The 15,369-nt window shown below is 40.2% G+C and overlaps 1 protein-coding gene across 1 annotated transcript in view; it reads left to right on the top strand.

Moving 5' to 3' along the window:
• Window positions 1–15,369, top strand: part of ARHGAP8 (Rho GTPase activating protein 8) — a 60,574-nt gene that overhangs the window by 37,868 nt on the left and 7,337 nt on the right. Inside the window, exons 9-11 of the mRNA XM_027660758.1 lie at window positions 1,030–1,103; window positions 12,067–12,144; window positions 12,742–12,870. Coding sequence (XP_027516559.1) covers window positions 1,030–1,103; window positions 12,067–12,144; window positions 12,742–12,870 — 281 coding nt within the window. The remainder of the gene's footprint in view (window positions 1–1,029; window positions 1,104–12,066; window positions 12,145–12,741; window positions 12,871–15,369) is intronic.

Genomic DNA, 15,369 nt, shown 5'->3' with positions numbered 1-15,369 from the left:
CAAGGAGAGTGTTAGAACTCCCCTATTAGAAAAGCTAAAATTAGTGTGAGGGTTTTTTCCCTCACCTTGATTTGCTGCAGGCTTTTCCTCACTGGTATCCCAAACCCTGACCCCAGTAGTGACCTCATCTCCCAGCCCTTTTTCTTATTTGGTCTCTTACTGGGAGACATAATTTCACAGGGGATTCCAACTTTGCATGCTATGCAAAGAACCCCTGGAACTTCCCTCCTTCTCTGGTTTATTAGCAGGACTAAGTTATTAATGGGCTGTACAGTCACTTGTTCTATGTTTTTGCAGCAGACTTACTGTATAACATTGTCCACATAAATATGTACTAAGGCTACTTTAAAGTCTGAGATTGGTCCTTTATGTTGTTGATTACTGTAAAGTGTAGCATAATACTCAGCAGATACTCTTGTTATATTTTTAGGCTGCCAAAGACTTTTTTTTTTTAAATGAGGAGGATAATTGCAGAATTTTCTGTGCTGTCTAGATCAAGAAAATGCCATGTTCCATTTTTTTGCCTCAACTGTTCACTCACGAAAGAGAAAGAAATCTCATTTCATGGAAATCATTCAAGGCGTTAATAATCTCACTGCCCCGCTTTGCCTTCAAAACAAATAGTACAATATCCTTTTAATTATACATACACTGGGGCTTAAAAAAGAGCCAAATGACAAAGAAAAATCTGCATCATAAAAGGCTCCTAAACTTGCAGCATCCCTTGATCAAGACTTACTGGAAAGCATTTGCTGCAAACTCCTTCCTCCTCTGCCTTTGAGTTGCCTTGAAACCCGGTTCCACCAACAGCATCCAACCAAATCCAATCTCCAGCAGGGATAAAGTTGGTTGTGAAAGACTCTTGTCTTGGGTACAGGCTCCTTAATTTGTGAAATTTAATGTATGCTCTCAGATTTCTCTCTGGGTTTTGCTCAGGCTGTTCTGTCTTACTTTGGACTCTTTGTCTACAAATGCCACTTAAAGGCTGTTGCTTTTTCTCTTTTCTTTATTTTTTTTTTCCCTTGACAGTATCAAGGACAAAAACAAAGGTGAACTAATCCCCCCAGTAATGAAGGAAACCGTATCCTACCTAAAAAGTAAAGGTGAGTTCTGTGTCAAAACTAAAGGTGAGTTCTGTCCTTCAGTAGTATGAAACCATATAACACTCAGTGCTTGATTCAGCAACAATTACAACTACACAGGATATGTTTATATCCTGAAAACTTGACTGGCAAATGGGCACTGTCTTGAGAGCTTTGATGGACAGGAAATTATTATTATCAGATTATTGTCTCACTCTGAAAAAAACCCCAAAAAACAAACAAACAAACAAACAAACAAAAAAAAAAACCAAAAAAACCCAAAAAAAACCCCCAAAAAAACCCAAGAAAACAAAACAAACCCAAAACCAAACAAAACCAAAATATTTCTTGGATTTATTTTATTTATGTATTTTGGTTATTATTATTTATTCTAATTTATTTTATAGTATATAATACATATAAAATAATATAAATATATTGTTTATTTGTATAAATTAAATGCTATTTATAATAATTCTTAGAATTAATTAGGGAATACAAATCTGAGGAGATATCTTGAAATATTATACATGGTAAACCCATATAATAGTGTTGGAGTAAAGTAGAATATCCAATAAAAACCAGTGAGTTCTATTTTTATAGGACCAGTAGCTATAAAATCTCACTTGAGAAAAATATTTTTGCTGGCATTTACAGACCCTTTGGCTGCAATTGGTCTGTAGTTACATTATATATTTATATATTTATATATATGTATATATATATAACAAAAATACCCATATTTAAAATGGGAGAATCCAAATCTGAGTTCTTTCTATCACCTTCAGGTACAGGGCAAAGAGAGGGTGGATTTTGAACCTCTGGTTGTGCCACCAGGCTTGTCTTACAGGTGACAGAGCAGAAACAGAGCACAACTGGCACAACATTACACAGGGCTGGAACTGGGAATGATTCCTAAGATCCCTGAAAGACGGGTGTGAATTTTTAATAGGTGTGTCAAGTGAAGAAAATCAAAAAGGAAACACCACTGGCATTTAATATGCCATTAAGTATAGTTAATGTTTGAACGAATTTTGAGCATCAGCATCATTTTTAAGACAAAAGCCAGGCTCAGATCCCTTTGTTGCTGTTAGATGAGTTTTACCTGAAATTTTCCTCTATTTGTATTGACAGCACACAAATGATATAAAATACAAATTCTGAGTAAATTGTATCATTCTGTAGACAGAAACCTGCATTCCACAATATTCCTAATTCTTAATTTTCATCCTTCAGCTGTCATCCTGAACAAAGTAAATTTTTACTTTCAGTGCTCAAACTGTATGTGAGGATCTCTGCTCACTTTAACTGTTGCCACCAGGGTTTGCTCTGAGTTTGAGCTTATTCGAACCCTAAGTGAGAAATTACAAACCTTTGAAAAACCTGTACTGAGCAGGCTTCACATTTGTGAAGACAAAAGGGGGCAGGCAAGAAAAACCAGTGCTTCTCAGCTTTATTGCTGCTTTTGAAGGGAAATCCTGGCTTTGTTTCCATCAGTACTAGAAAATGTGGATTTAAATGAGGACAGAATAAATAAACATAGTTAGAAATTGCTGATTTATCTTCAAAATACCTGCAGCAGCCAAGGCTGGAGCGGGGCCAGTTCAGCTGTTAAAGGTTATCAACTGATCTGCAGTGGGTGGAGAGCCCCTAATAGACTTCATTGAAGTGCCCATGGCCCAAACTCGGGCTTTCCACTCAAACCCCCAAAACTGTTTGGATGTGCTGTTTTCACACTGGTGCTAATTATGAAAACCTTGCAGGTGTAGCTCGTATCCAATGTCGTGGCTGAATACAGGGAATGTAAACAGTTCAGGACTAAGGATGTGGAAGGCGAGTGAGTGGCAGCCTGAGACAATCCCTGTAATTATAATCCTAAGTGGATAATTAGAGCTTGTGTGCTGTATCAGTGCGTGCCCCATCTGCAGATGAAAGGCAGACTTTTTTTGTGGTTTTAAATTGTTGTGAAACAATCATCCTTACATATATTTAGCTTATCTTAGTAGGCAAATACCTCTTCCTCACTAATCACAGGAGTCAAGAGAGCTAAAATGAGGATGAATGTGCACTAACACTGTTACTTCTCACAGCTGTTATTATTTAGGAATTGAGTGAAAATTTAGTCACTAAAATGTTAATTGTTTTAATCTTTTGCGTGTGCATGGGAGGAAGGCTTTGCATATCTGGCACTCTCTTGGGCTTATTTAAAGGTTTTAAAGAAACAGGAGGTTTATGGCCATCATTATAGTGTGTTAGTGACAAGTAACTAGTAATTCTTACATTAATTTGAAACAAAACCTCCTCCATGTCTTGCTTTTGTTGTTTCTGGATGCTTTGTCTTATCACTGTTGCACCAGACTCATACTCTTCACTCTCAACAGTGTCTGAGTCCAGTTTTCTGAAGCAGCAAAGCTAAATGTGCAGTACAGTTTTAAAAAAGAGCAAGTTTTATCACTCATGGTTATGATAAAGAAAAAAGGGGGGGAGGGTATCTCAACTTTATCACTGCAGAATTCCTTCTGGATGAAATGTCTGTTACTCCGAAAGCAGGACTCATCCTTGGGGTTTTCTTCAAACTTTGTCTTTTTTTGGCTAAAATTTCATCTGTTTGGTGTCAGCAGCATGAGCACAGTTTGTGAGGGATGGTCTTTGATGTGATGAGACTTCTGAACAAGCCCTGCTCTGTGCATCTGCACAGGTCAGGGGCACCAGTGCACAGTCCAGCCCAGGCACTTGCTGACCGGACTCTCTGATTTTTCCTCTCAGTCCTTCTGTGTCCCCAGGAAGGAAGGTCCTGGGCTCTGTCAGTGCTGTTCTTTCTCAGCCAAGCCCAGGTTTGCTCAGAGCTGTCATGTTCCCTATCATAAAGAGATTCCCACAAACCAGATTTCTGAACAGAGATGCCTTGTCAGGTGGAGTAGTTTGTGACATTCCCAGCCAGATGATGCTTGAAAGCCAAGTACCTGCCATGCCAGGGCTGTTAAGCAGTGGGTGACAGACATGCATTTTTTTGCACTTAGGATTGTAAGTGTGCAGGTATCTGTTGTACCTGCTGTCTGCTATGGTTTTAGCTCTTTCCCCAAAGCTGGAATATCTCAGTTGAGCTGGTCGCTGTGCTGACAGCCCCGGAGGGTGACTGGCAGCGTTCTTTGCACTCCAGACGTGGCTGTGAGCGCAGTGAAAACTCCAAGTCATGCTCTGGAAGTGACAAACCCTCACTGTCGTTCCCCTGTTCCGTTTGATTTTGGCAGAGCTCCCAGCCTTGTGGGGTTAGCAGGGAGTGGGGTTTGGTTTCCACCCCTGGTGTGATGTTTCCGCTCTTTCTTCCCGTTGCTGCATTTTCACATCTGTTTACCTGAAGCCTGTTTCTGAAACTGTGGTATCACAAAAGCTCCTGCAAAATCGTGCTTCATCAGCAGGGTTAGGAGTTCTTGAAACATCAGAGACCCTCTGATGTCCTCTCTGTGCTGCTCATGAGCAGCTCTGGTGCAGGAGCTGTGCTGACACTGCCTGCAGCAGTGAGTACCAGGCTAAGGAGGCTTTCAGTCTCTAAAGTTACAGAATCACAGAACCATCAAGGTTGGAACAGACTTTTAAGATCATCCAGTCCAACCATCAACTCAGCACCACCACTGTAACCCCTAAACCACTAAACCATATCACCCAAATCATAATGGGACAACTGGGAGTATCTGTCCAAAAGACTCCTGGTTCACCCACCCTTCTTCTTAACCTAATGACTCCAATCCCTTTGACAGATTGCTTGGGGTCACATTCTTCCTCCTTGGCATTTAAATTTTGTGTCTCAGTTACAGACAACACTGTTTGCAGAAGTTCCTCCTGGTGGGGAGTCACTGTCACCTGCACAAATGAGCCAAAACTCCCCTTCTTGTACCCAGTTTGTGAGGGGGCTCTGACAGCAGCAAGCACTGCTTCATCCCCAAAATCAAATTAGCATTGTTTTGTATTTTAGAAACAAGATCTATTATGGCTGATGCCTCAGACGCTGTTAAAATAAGCACAGTATACTCCAGTTTCTTAATTTCTCTAATTTTCAGGCTATTTTTTCAAGAAGGCAAAAAAATGTTGGCGTTTTGCCACTTTCATTCTAGCTCCATTTTAAAAATGTTTTTAATACTCAGTTTTAAAAATGCCTAATTTTGGTTTTTTCTAACCTTCACAGGGAAGAATTGCTTTCCTAAAATGAGTTCTGAGTATCTGAGAAAATGATTAGCTCAGTAAGACTAAACCTCAAGGTTCATCTTCTGGACCAAACCAAAGAAGTGCTCTTAATTTCAGAAAAAAAGGGGTGGTATCATCCTGAACCCAGCCAATGATTTAGTCAGGCCAAAGAGGTTTAACAGCACATTTGTGGCTTCATCTTCATAACAACCAGCAAGCCAGAGGATGGTTTTTTTTCCTATGCACAACCTCAAATCCACAACCTGTCCAGCCCTCTATTTATAAATGAAAAACTTGACTTGCACTTGCCCTAAATCAGATTTTTTTGTGTGTTTACTATCTTCTCTGTACTATGCCCTGAGAAACTGCATTGTTTAATTAAATATCCACTCTCTTGTCAGAACAATTCATGAGTGTTTCTAACCTGGTGTCGTTCCTTTGCTGGGAATGATCTTGATGTTTTGCTCACAGGCCCTTTTCTCTAAGAAGTCTAGCTTAGCCACAGGGTGGTAATTTTCTTTCTCTGGTTAATATGTCCCCACATATCCTCACAATCTATTTGGTGCTGAACTGAGACTGTCACTTCTGAGCAACTATTTTAGCAGCCAGGGATATAAGTAATGCCACTCAGTGGAGAATAAAACTGCACAGCAAAATTCATATTTTGTTTGCAAACCCCCCAACATCTGGAGGTCAGATCACAGCTTTTAAGGGAATTTTTATTTGATTCAATTTGTGTATAAACTGCACAGTTCAGACTTGCATGAAGATGTCAAACAGGTTACAAAGGACAGGGATGTTGCTCAAACCTATCTCAAACACTGTCATTTGTTCTGGGTTTTTTTTTTTAAATATATGGGTAGGATTATTATTTTTACTGTATTTTATGTTGTAGAGAGTACCCCCAAAGGTATAAACAACATGCTTGTTCATGTTTAAAAAAAAAAAATTAAAACCAAACGTAACCTGCTGTGATCATCACTAAAATTTCCAAGATTTAATAACATTTATAGCATTCTATAGAGAGGCCATATAAGGAAACAGCTACAGCAAAATTTCCCAGAGAACTGATTACTAAAGAGCTGGTGTGAGATCAGCAGCAGCTCAGAAGTGATGGGACAATAAACTCACAGTGAAGGAATCACACCAGAGAATTGTAAAGCAGAAAAAATAACTGTCCCCTACAGGAAAATTATCTCACAGTAGCCCCCGTGGCCCAGTCCTTCTCTCTTACCTCACCAATTTTGTTGACTGGAAGTGCTTTGCAGCACAAAGATTTTGTTCTGTGTTGTCTCCTGGTGCCACAGGAGAGTCCTGGGCGATGACTAAGACTTCCAAATGAAATGGTAATAACCCTGCTAGAGGAGTTCAATGTTAAAGTAATAAATGTCCTATTGTATGATCATAATGACAACTAAAGCTGTCCTTTATCTGTTCAATAGCAGAAGCAGTGGTAAGCAGTGATTAATCTTTCCTCCTCCTCCCTTCCATGAATCACAACAAATCTTGCTGAGGGAGGAAGTTTTGGCTCCATTTTTTAATGTGAATGAATACATCCTGGTGGTGATAGTCAGGATGGGTCGAGATGGATGGTTATGCATCCTGAATCCATGTGGATTGCTGCAGCTTTGCCTCCTGGCCTCGGCTTCCTGTGATCAGTCAAATATCTTTTAAAAATACAACACTGGCAAAGCTTGACATCGGCCACAGGAATATTTCTGAGTTCTTGGCTCTTTTGTTTCTGTGGGAATGTTTTTACCTGGGGTTCATGGAGATGAGATAAATCCCAAGACCGGTTTGTGTGCCATCAAGTAAAAAGGAACCTTGTGATAAGCACAGGTTTTGTTTCTGGTGCTCAGGAATTGCAAATAAATTATTTTTAGAGGTGCCAAGTGTAAACTGAGAATATTCATTCATAAATTCTAAGGCTGGAGACTGTTTGGAACTGCAAGGACACAAACACACTGTGGATTCCGGGGAGGATGCCCAGCTGTACATCCTTGCTGCTGCTGCTCAGCTTTCAGCAGGGCTGGAACTGTCCCTTCCCTTCCCCTCTGCCCTCGATCTGCTGTGCACCTTCTGCAGAGCAAACCACCTCTGCAAACTGCAGGCATCACACTCCTTGTTCTGTATTCACTGCACAGAGCACCAGGGGAAGGAAGGCTGTGCAACCTCCTCCTCAAACCCATGCTGTGTTCCAGCTTGGAAAAAAACCCCAAGAAATCTCAAATTTGTCCAAAGCATAAAAGTTAATGCTGCTTTGGGCATTTCACATATATAAACTCTGCAGTCCTCATGTTAGAAATAAGTCAGTTCTAGTTTTTAAAAATGAACCTTACTAGAGTTAGGTGAACTGCAAGAAGATGTCTAGATTGGTTGTATTAATGAGAATGAAAACCACTTCCAAATCAGGATGGACACTTCCTAAGATTTGGCAGGACCCCAGTCTAAAGAAACATTTCCAAACTGAATTTGGGGCAGAAGGAATTCAGATGCTCACTCTTTGCCATTTCTCTTCTGAAAGCAGGCAAATTAACAAAGGTTTTTGATGCCAGCAACCCTCAAATCAAGGATGATTGAAAGAAAAAGAATGTAATTTTCTCGTCTCTCTTTCTCTGACAAGTTGCAGCAATGTGACAGCATGTGTTGCTTTAATTTATCTTTATCAGTTTTGATTTTCTGTGTCTTTCCCATGGGACAACTGATTGGGGAGGGCATAGAAGGGGAGTTAAGTATTTTTAGCAACATTTTATTAATGCAGAGTGTGACACAGTTGTGTCATGGCACTGTGAAATTTTGTCTGCTGTAGTAAAAGCCATTATATTTCAATGTGGAATGAAGTGCCTGCCTGTTTTCATTTGTGATTACTGACATTTCAATAATTACCCAGTTAAGTTCTCAATCGCAGCATCACTTTTCATTGAGCACAGATGGCTCCCTCACTACTCACATACTATGTTCTTCCATATAGCACTTAATATTTAGAGTAAAATTCCACTCTTTTTGGTCTGGAGAGTTTAGTGCAGGAAAGCAAAAACCCATGGATTTCCATGTGTATCTGTAGTTTTGGGGAGAGGGACAGGGAGCAGTTTGTGCTGAGTTATTGATCCCTGGATGGGCCACTCACTGAAGAGTTGGACTCGATGTTCCTCGTGGGTCTCTTCCAGCTCTGAATATTCTGTGATTCTGAGGTCTCTGCAGTGTTGGTGGAATGGTGAGTGACATGCAGGTGTTTGTTTTTCACATCTGCTCGTGTCTGCCACCCCCTCACAGTGTTCTGGCAAGCACTGCTGCTCCGGGGTGGCTGTTCCCTATGGAATGTGTTACCCACGCCACTCATGGCAAAACAACTCAACTTGTGCACACACAGGAAAAAAAATAAACTCTTTTTACAGAGCCAGCTGACAGGAGCCATGCTGTAAACAGGATTTCGTAGAAGAACACTGCTAACAAAAATTAAATAGGCTGCTTCAAAATTATTCCTTGAAAGGGCAGAAATGGGTGCTTGGAGCTGTAATGCCCAGGATTGCCTTCAGCCAATTTTGTTCCCTCATCCCGTAGCTCTGGTGGCTCTGATGTGTATTTTGTGTGCAAGAAGAAGACAAAGTGGTTTATTTTGTTTTAGTGTGTGCACCTTGTTTTAGAAGAACTGGGATTTTTTCCCACAGTGTCTGAAAAGGACTGAGCTTGGAGAAGGTGTTTCCTGCCTGTGTGTAAGACTGTTTATTTATCCATCACAGGGAATAACCAACGAGTGGCTTTAGGTCCCTTTCTTCCTTCTCATCCCTTATTATGGGACCACTGTTCAGTGGTTAAGTGACTTGAGAAAGACCATCATTCAAATCATGCTTTTAGGGAGCCTTCCCCTGCCCAGCTGAAACACAGAAAGCACTGGGAGCAGTTAATAGAAATACAGACTTCTCAAAACAAGTGTCCTTTGCTCATGTGCATCACAGAAGTTCATATGCATCACAGAAATAAGAAAGCAAAAATTTTGACCACAAAAGTCAGAAAAATATAATGCAAAAAGGTCTGTCACTGTACCCAGGTTTATTGTTTTCCTCCTTCAAGAGCATAATTGTTGTTGCCTATTTAAACATTGCTATAATATCTTATTATCTGACCTAAGCATTTTTTACACACACACACAGAAGAAAATATGTGACTTTCTTGCTGTTGTGGTTCTTTTTCTTTAGAAGCAGAATATAACTTTTTCTTTTCCCTAAGAATTGCACTTACTTACAATTAATTAGTGTCCTGTCATTTGGTTGGGTTGTCCACAAATGCCAGAAGCACTGGGGATATTCTACTTTGGTGGTTGGCACATTGCCACTTGTGATCAAACAAATTGATCCAGTTTCAGCTGACCTGGTAAATGGATTCTGGGAGAAGCAGGGATAGTGCCTGTATCCCGGATTTCAGCAGATGAGGACAAAAGTTGCTTTTCCACCTCCAAAAACATATCCAGGAACAGCTGGATGTCATGTGCCATCACAGTAACGTTGATGGGATGCAGGGCCAGACAAATACAGCTGTTGTCTGTGCTACAGATTAATGTCTTTAATTAGACACTTGAAAGCTTAGCCAATAAAGGCATAAACACGTTAAGAATTGATATTTATTGCACTGTAGTCCTTACAGCGAGATTCACATCAGATAGAAACATTAACTACCAAACCAACTCCTGCAAACCAAATTGCAGGCGTTTATGATGTCCATTTGCTGAAAGACTTGTTTCCACAGAAAGCCTCTTGTCCGCTGACAGGCAGCATAAAATTCCACAAATTCTGGGGAAATTATTGCACTTCTTGTTTGCTGAGGGCACTGCCTCGACGAGCAGTTCACAGCTGCCACTTCCAGAACTGTCTTTAACAGGTTGCCCCCCAAATCTGACGGAACAGTTTTACTGCAGTGATGTTATTTGCTGTACCCTGACTCAACTGAAACACAACCTGATGGAGGATAAGGCAAGGGGTCAAATACATCATAGTTATTGTCCACTTGGTTCCTTTAGTATCCACACATGTCCTTCTTGGATGCTTCAGTCTGAGATGTCATCCTCCCTCCAGAACTGAGTGCATGGGCTAAAGGTTTAATGTTCAACCTGGATTTAAGAGGCAAGGGCACATATTCCTAGGAACTAACTGGGAGCTGTAATCAGCTGAACTCCAGCTGAGACTAAATCTAGTCTGTGGAGCACTTTAAAGTAGAGCTTGGGTTTGTGGCAGAAGTCTCTGAAACTTGGCTATGAAAATGTATTTTAATGGTATATTATCAGCTCTTCTAGTATTTTATAAATTCATGTACATACTATTAAATGCTTCTCTGTAATTAATGGCTTCATTAATTACAGAAAATTTAATACAAATAAATTTAATTATTTACAAATAAACTGATAACAAATAAATTTAATTATAACAAATAAGTTATAACTTATAACAATTATAACTTATAACAAATAAATTTAATTATTCATTTTTTGTGTAGGAAATACACCTGCAACCTGGGTGAGTTCACAAGAATGATTGATTATCCTTCGTTAATGTACGACTTAATTTTTCTAGAACACCATAAGGATTCTTGCTCATGCAAAAAGACCCATGTGTACTTCAGCTGGAATACACAAACACTGGCTTCAGTCTGGCTGCTTATCTGCTGAAAGAGAAGCATGAAAAATTAAAAATTAGATCTGATCTTCCTCACTCAGATAAAGAAAGGTCCAGCAGTCCCCCCAGGCAGTGGGTGGGCTGCCAACCTTCTCCAAACTGCAGCAATTTGGTGTTTTGTCAGACCAGCACAGGCTGATATTTTACATTACTCTGCTTCCAGTAGGAATCTCCAGTTCAGACCACGTGTGAGTGAAGTTGTGTTACCTGCTGGGTGTGAGGAACAGCAAAACTGGAAAGGAGGAAGGAGAGAAAGAAATGAGTTTTTTACCAAACTCAGAAGCAAGAAGTACCACAAGTCTCATGAAAAGTAGTCATTCTTGGCCCCATCCTGTTTTGCACAATAATTCAGATAAATTACTTACCTTGAAAGCTGTGATTCAAAGGAGATCCTTGACTGGATGCATTTTATTGACATTTTCCTTCTGGAGCTGAAGTGAGATTTCAGTCAGTCCACAGCATGAGACAGACACCCTTCAGGAGATTCAGGACAGAGCATTCAGGAGTGCCTCCAGTCTAAAATCAGGTGTTTCAAAATCCCATGGGCAGGCAGAGTGTTGAGTCCCACTGACTTCCAGAGGTGGAAGGAGCAAAGATCTGCCCCAAAGTTGGCAGCTCTCCAGTGGCAAGAAATGGGTTCTTCCAACCAGAGATCCCGTGAAACACTCCCCAGCCCAAAGGACCTTGTCTCACCCACTGGCAGAAGAAGGAACTTGGGGAGTCTTTGTAAACACCCTCTTCAGCTTGTTAAAGGTTTAAGGCAAGGAGAACAGCAGGTTTACAGGTGTGGTTTGGGGCTCAGTGACAGTGGGTGTGTGAATCCTGAACCTGCTTCTGTGCCATTAGGTGCAATTGAGCTACTTTTAAACAAAAACTAGTTGTCAAGACCCTCTAAAATGCTTAAGGCAAGGCAGTAGTATTTCTATGAAACCCATTAAAGAAAGTGCTGAAGGCAATGCTGAAACATGATTTGATCCTGCTTTCTGTTCTCAAGGATTTTCTTTCCAAAATGTGAGTGTAGGGAGGATCTTTGTTCCCAAATCTTCTCCCTCTGTTCTGCTTTCTACTGATGCTAAAGAGAAAAACAAAAGAGAGGCAGCTTTTACAGACGAGGCCTGGATTATTGTTTTTTTCAGGACTACAAGTAGAGGGCCTCTTCAGAAGGTCAGCCAGCTTCCAGACCATCAAAGATGTGCAGAAACTCTACAATCAGGGTAAGCTCTCATCAACCACTGCCAGTAACAGTGTGGGGGCTTTGTTGGTGAGGCAGAAATGCCAGCTTTGCTGTAATTAATTAATCATACAACCATTTGTAATATAAAATAATAAGAGCACTAGTGCAGAAAACCGAGAGAGAGCAACAGGCACTTAATGGTTACTGAACAGCAAGTCATCCCTTGATGTCACACCAGAGCCTTCAAAACCTGTAGCAGCTAATGAATGATAAGTCTGAGTCAAAAATGGTCTGTTTTTTCACGAACATCTACTTTCCTGTAGTTACAAAGTACGGTGCCTCTGGTTATGGCAAAGCAATGCAATTTTGCCTAAGAATTTATGAAATGTAGTGAAGTAATTGTGAAAGTCACTGACTTCCCCGTGAAGCCACTTTATGAAATGCCTTTATGGAGAGAATCTCCTACAGCAAGATTAATAAAGCTGCATGAAAAATATAAAAATGAAATATCAGGGGTTACAGCAGCAGAAAAGCAAGAGGTTTGCTGTTCAAAACATAGTGAGAAACAGTGTTTAAGCAGTAGTTAAAAACTAAAACATATGACTGAACACCTCTTTTCTTCTTTTTCTCCTATTAGGCAAATCTGTGAATTTTGATGACTATCATGACATCCATATTCCTGCTGTTATCCTGAAGACTTTCCTTAGGGAACTCCCCCAGCCATTACTAACATTTGACTGTTACGATCACATCCTTGGAATCACCAGTGAGTACAAATAAGTTTAGAGAAATTTGTACAGCAGGCAGGACTTGACCTGACTAATTCATAACCACTGCTGTTTGTTTGCTAACCAGACTTGTGGAAACAAAATTCAGTTTGGTCATTTACATGTTTCTTTGGGTTTGTTTTTGTTTTGTTTTCTTTCGTTCTGTTGGGGTTTTTTTGTTGTTTTCTGGTTTGGGGGGTTTTGTTTGGTTTTTTTTGTTTGATTGGTTGGGGGTTTTGTGGTTTTGGTTTTTTTTGGTTGGTTGGTTGTTTTGGGGTTTTTTTTGTGGTGGATTTTGGTGGTTGGTTTGTTTTTTTCTGGTGGGGAGGAGATTCTTTTCATTGCAACTATTTCCATAGGATGACATATTGGGGAAGAAAGGATCTAAACCCATGAGGAGGCATTGAGTATCTAAAGATAAGGCACCACCTGAACTATGAATTAGGGCCTTGTCAGGGACTAGGAGTTTATAATGCCAGCAAGGGCATTAATCCTAGTGAGAATCCATGGAGTTTGAATAGCTGAGATCCCAGAATACCTGGGAGATCCCAGAATACCTGGGAGCTGGTGCCTGGTGCTGGTGGACTGAGGTTTTGCCATCCAGGCTATAGCCAAGACAGCAGGGAACCCACAGGACTTCCAGTCACAATCACACATATTTCCAAAACCTGCTTTTTGAGGAAATTATCTAAATGAAGTACATTTCCCAGCAGTCTGTTGGTGTGCCTTTGGCAACTGTGGGCTGATGCTCTTGCAAAGTGTAGGTTACCATCACTGTAATGACTGTTGCTGTTGGGATAGGGCACTAAAATACTTCAGGCTGGGGATAAATCTCAGTTGCTCCATGTTTGTAAGGTGCCTAAATATTCTAAGTCAAATTCCAGTGCTGTGCCCATCGCTATCATCCTCACGTAGTCTCATGTCATTAACTTTATTCATGTATTTCCATTAAAAAACTCCAGCAGGTCGTGCTCAGAGTCCTCTGGAGTTCTGTACTGTTTTGCTGCTTGCAAGTCTGTAGATCACCCCCTTCCAAATCACAGACTCATCTGCTCACACAGGGAGTATTCTCAGGGCACTCAGAAAAGCAGGGCTGTTCACAAGCAGGTGGCAGAAGTGGAGGGACTGGAAAGAACAGTGAAAATTTGGAAAAGGGATGTACAAACGCTGATTTTTACTGAATTAAGCCTGTGCTGACTTTCTGGGTGTGATATTACTTTGTGATGGAGCTAAGCAAAAAACAGGAACAAGTCTGAAAATAATCTGAGAGCAGTACATTGTCCCAGGGACACCAGGAGGCTTTGCCTGGCCAAGCACCTGTTAAACACCCATTCTGTTTTATCGTTGTTTGCTCTGCTTTCAATTTTGACCAAATGCTTCAAAAAGTGGAGTTTAAGGGAATTACTAATTATTCTTTGGGCTCTCTTGCGTGCCTGCAGTGTGATGTCCATCTCTTACTGATGCTGTGGTGATACCTTGATTTAAAAAGACCTTAGGCTTGAGAGCCAGGCAAGCAGCTTGTTTTTCTCAAATACCAGCAGTATTGAGAAGTATTCTCAAAAACCACAGGAAAGGTATTCTGTGTGAATACAGGGCAGAAGGGAGCTCTGGGGAGGTGTGATCACAGGCAGCTGCCTTGGGATGATTTGAAAATTCTCATTCTGTCTCCTGGAAGTGTGTGTGTGATGTGTCTGTTGCATATCTTAACCTGCAAACCCAGAAATGCAGTATCTCTGCTTTACAGCACTTTGAAATGATAGGGAACATTTTCTCTTTATGGTCTCATCTAAATTACTCTTTTTTTAGAGTGTTATTGATGGGAGCTGTGAAATAAATGAGCTGAGTGACAGACTTAAAAAAATTAATAAAACCTTGAAGCTTATAATTGTTGAAGAACTTCACCTTTAGCCATGAAAACTGCTAGCAAGGTTTCTTTAACCCAGTAATGCTGCAATTCCTGCATTATATATTCTGCAGAAGGCTGACAAAAAAATTCTTGGGACTCAGATTAATGTGTTTTATGGGAGCTGGTACTTTTGCAGTAGGAAAAAACGTCTCCACAGTTCACCACAATAAAGCTTCATGTGTTTAATTCAGTGCTTTAAAAGCACTTAATGTGCTGAAATTTTGTGCATGCAGACACAGCCTTGTGCACTCCCAGGGAGAGAGAGAGAAATGCAACAGATGCAGAAATAGCATCAGCAAAACTGAGCTGGTTAGGTTAGGCATGATTACCATCATCAGACCTTTCTCCAAACTGCTGTTCAACTTACAGTACCACACTGTAAGTGTTCAACTTACAGTACCACAATGATCTGTGATATTTTAAATATTTTAATTTAATATGTATTTTAATATGTATTTAACTATTTATAAATATTATATTCTGTATTTTATGAAAATATAGAACTATCTTTATATATAAATGATTACATAAATCTATAAATTATATATAAATGTATAAATATTTTATATATAATGAAATATAATAAATATAT

The sequence above is a fragment of the Corapipo altera genome, unplaced genomic scaffold (assembly GCF_003945725.1).
Source record: "Corapipo altera isolate COAL_440 unplaced genomic scaffold, ASM394572v1 239, whole genome shotgun sequence".
Classification (NCBI taxonomy): Eukaryota; Metazoa; Chordata; class Aves; order Passeriformes; family Pipridae; genus Corapipo; species Corapipo altera.
The sequence above is the reverse complement of the archived record's forward strand: the minus strand, read 5'-3'. Positions and strand labels throughout refer to the sequence as shown.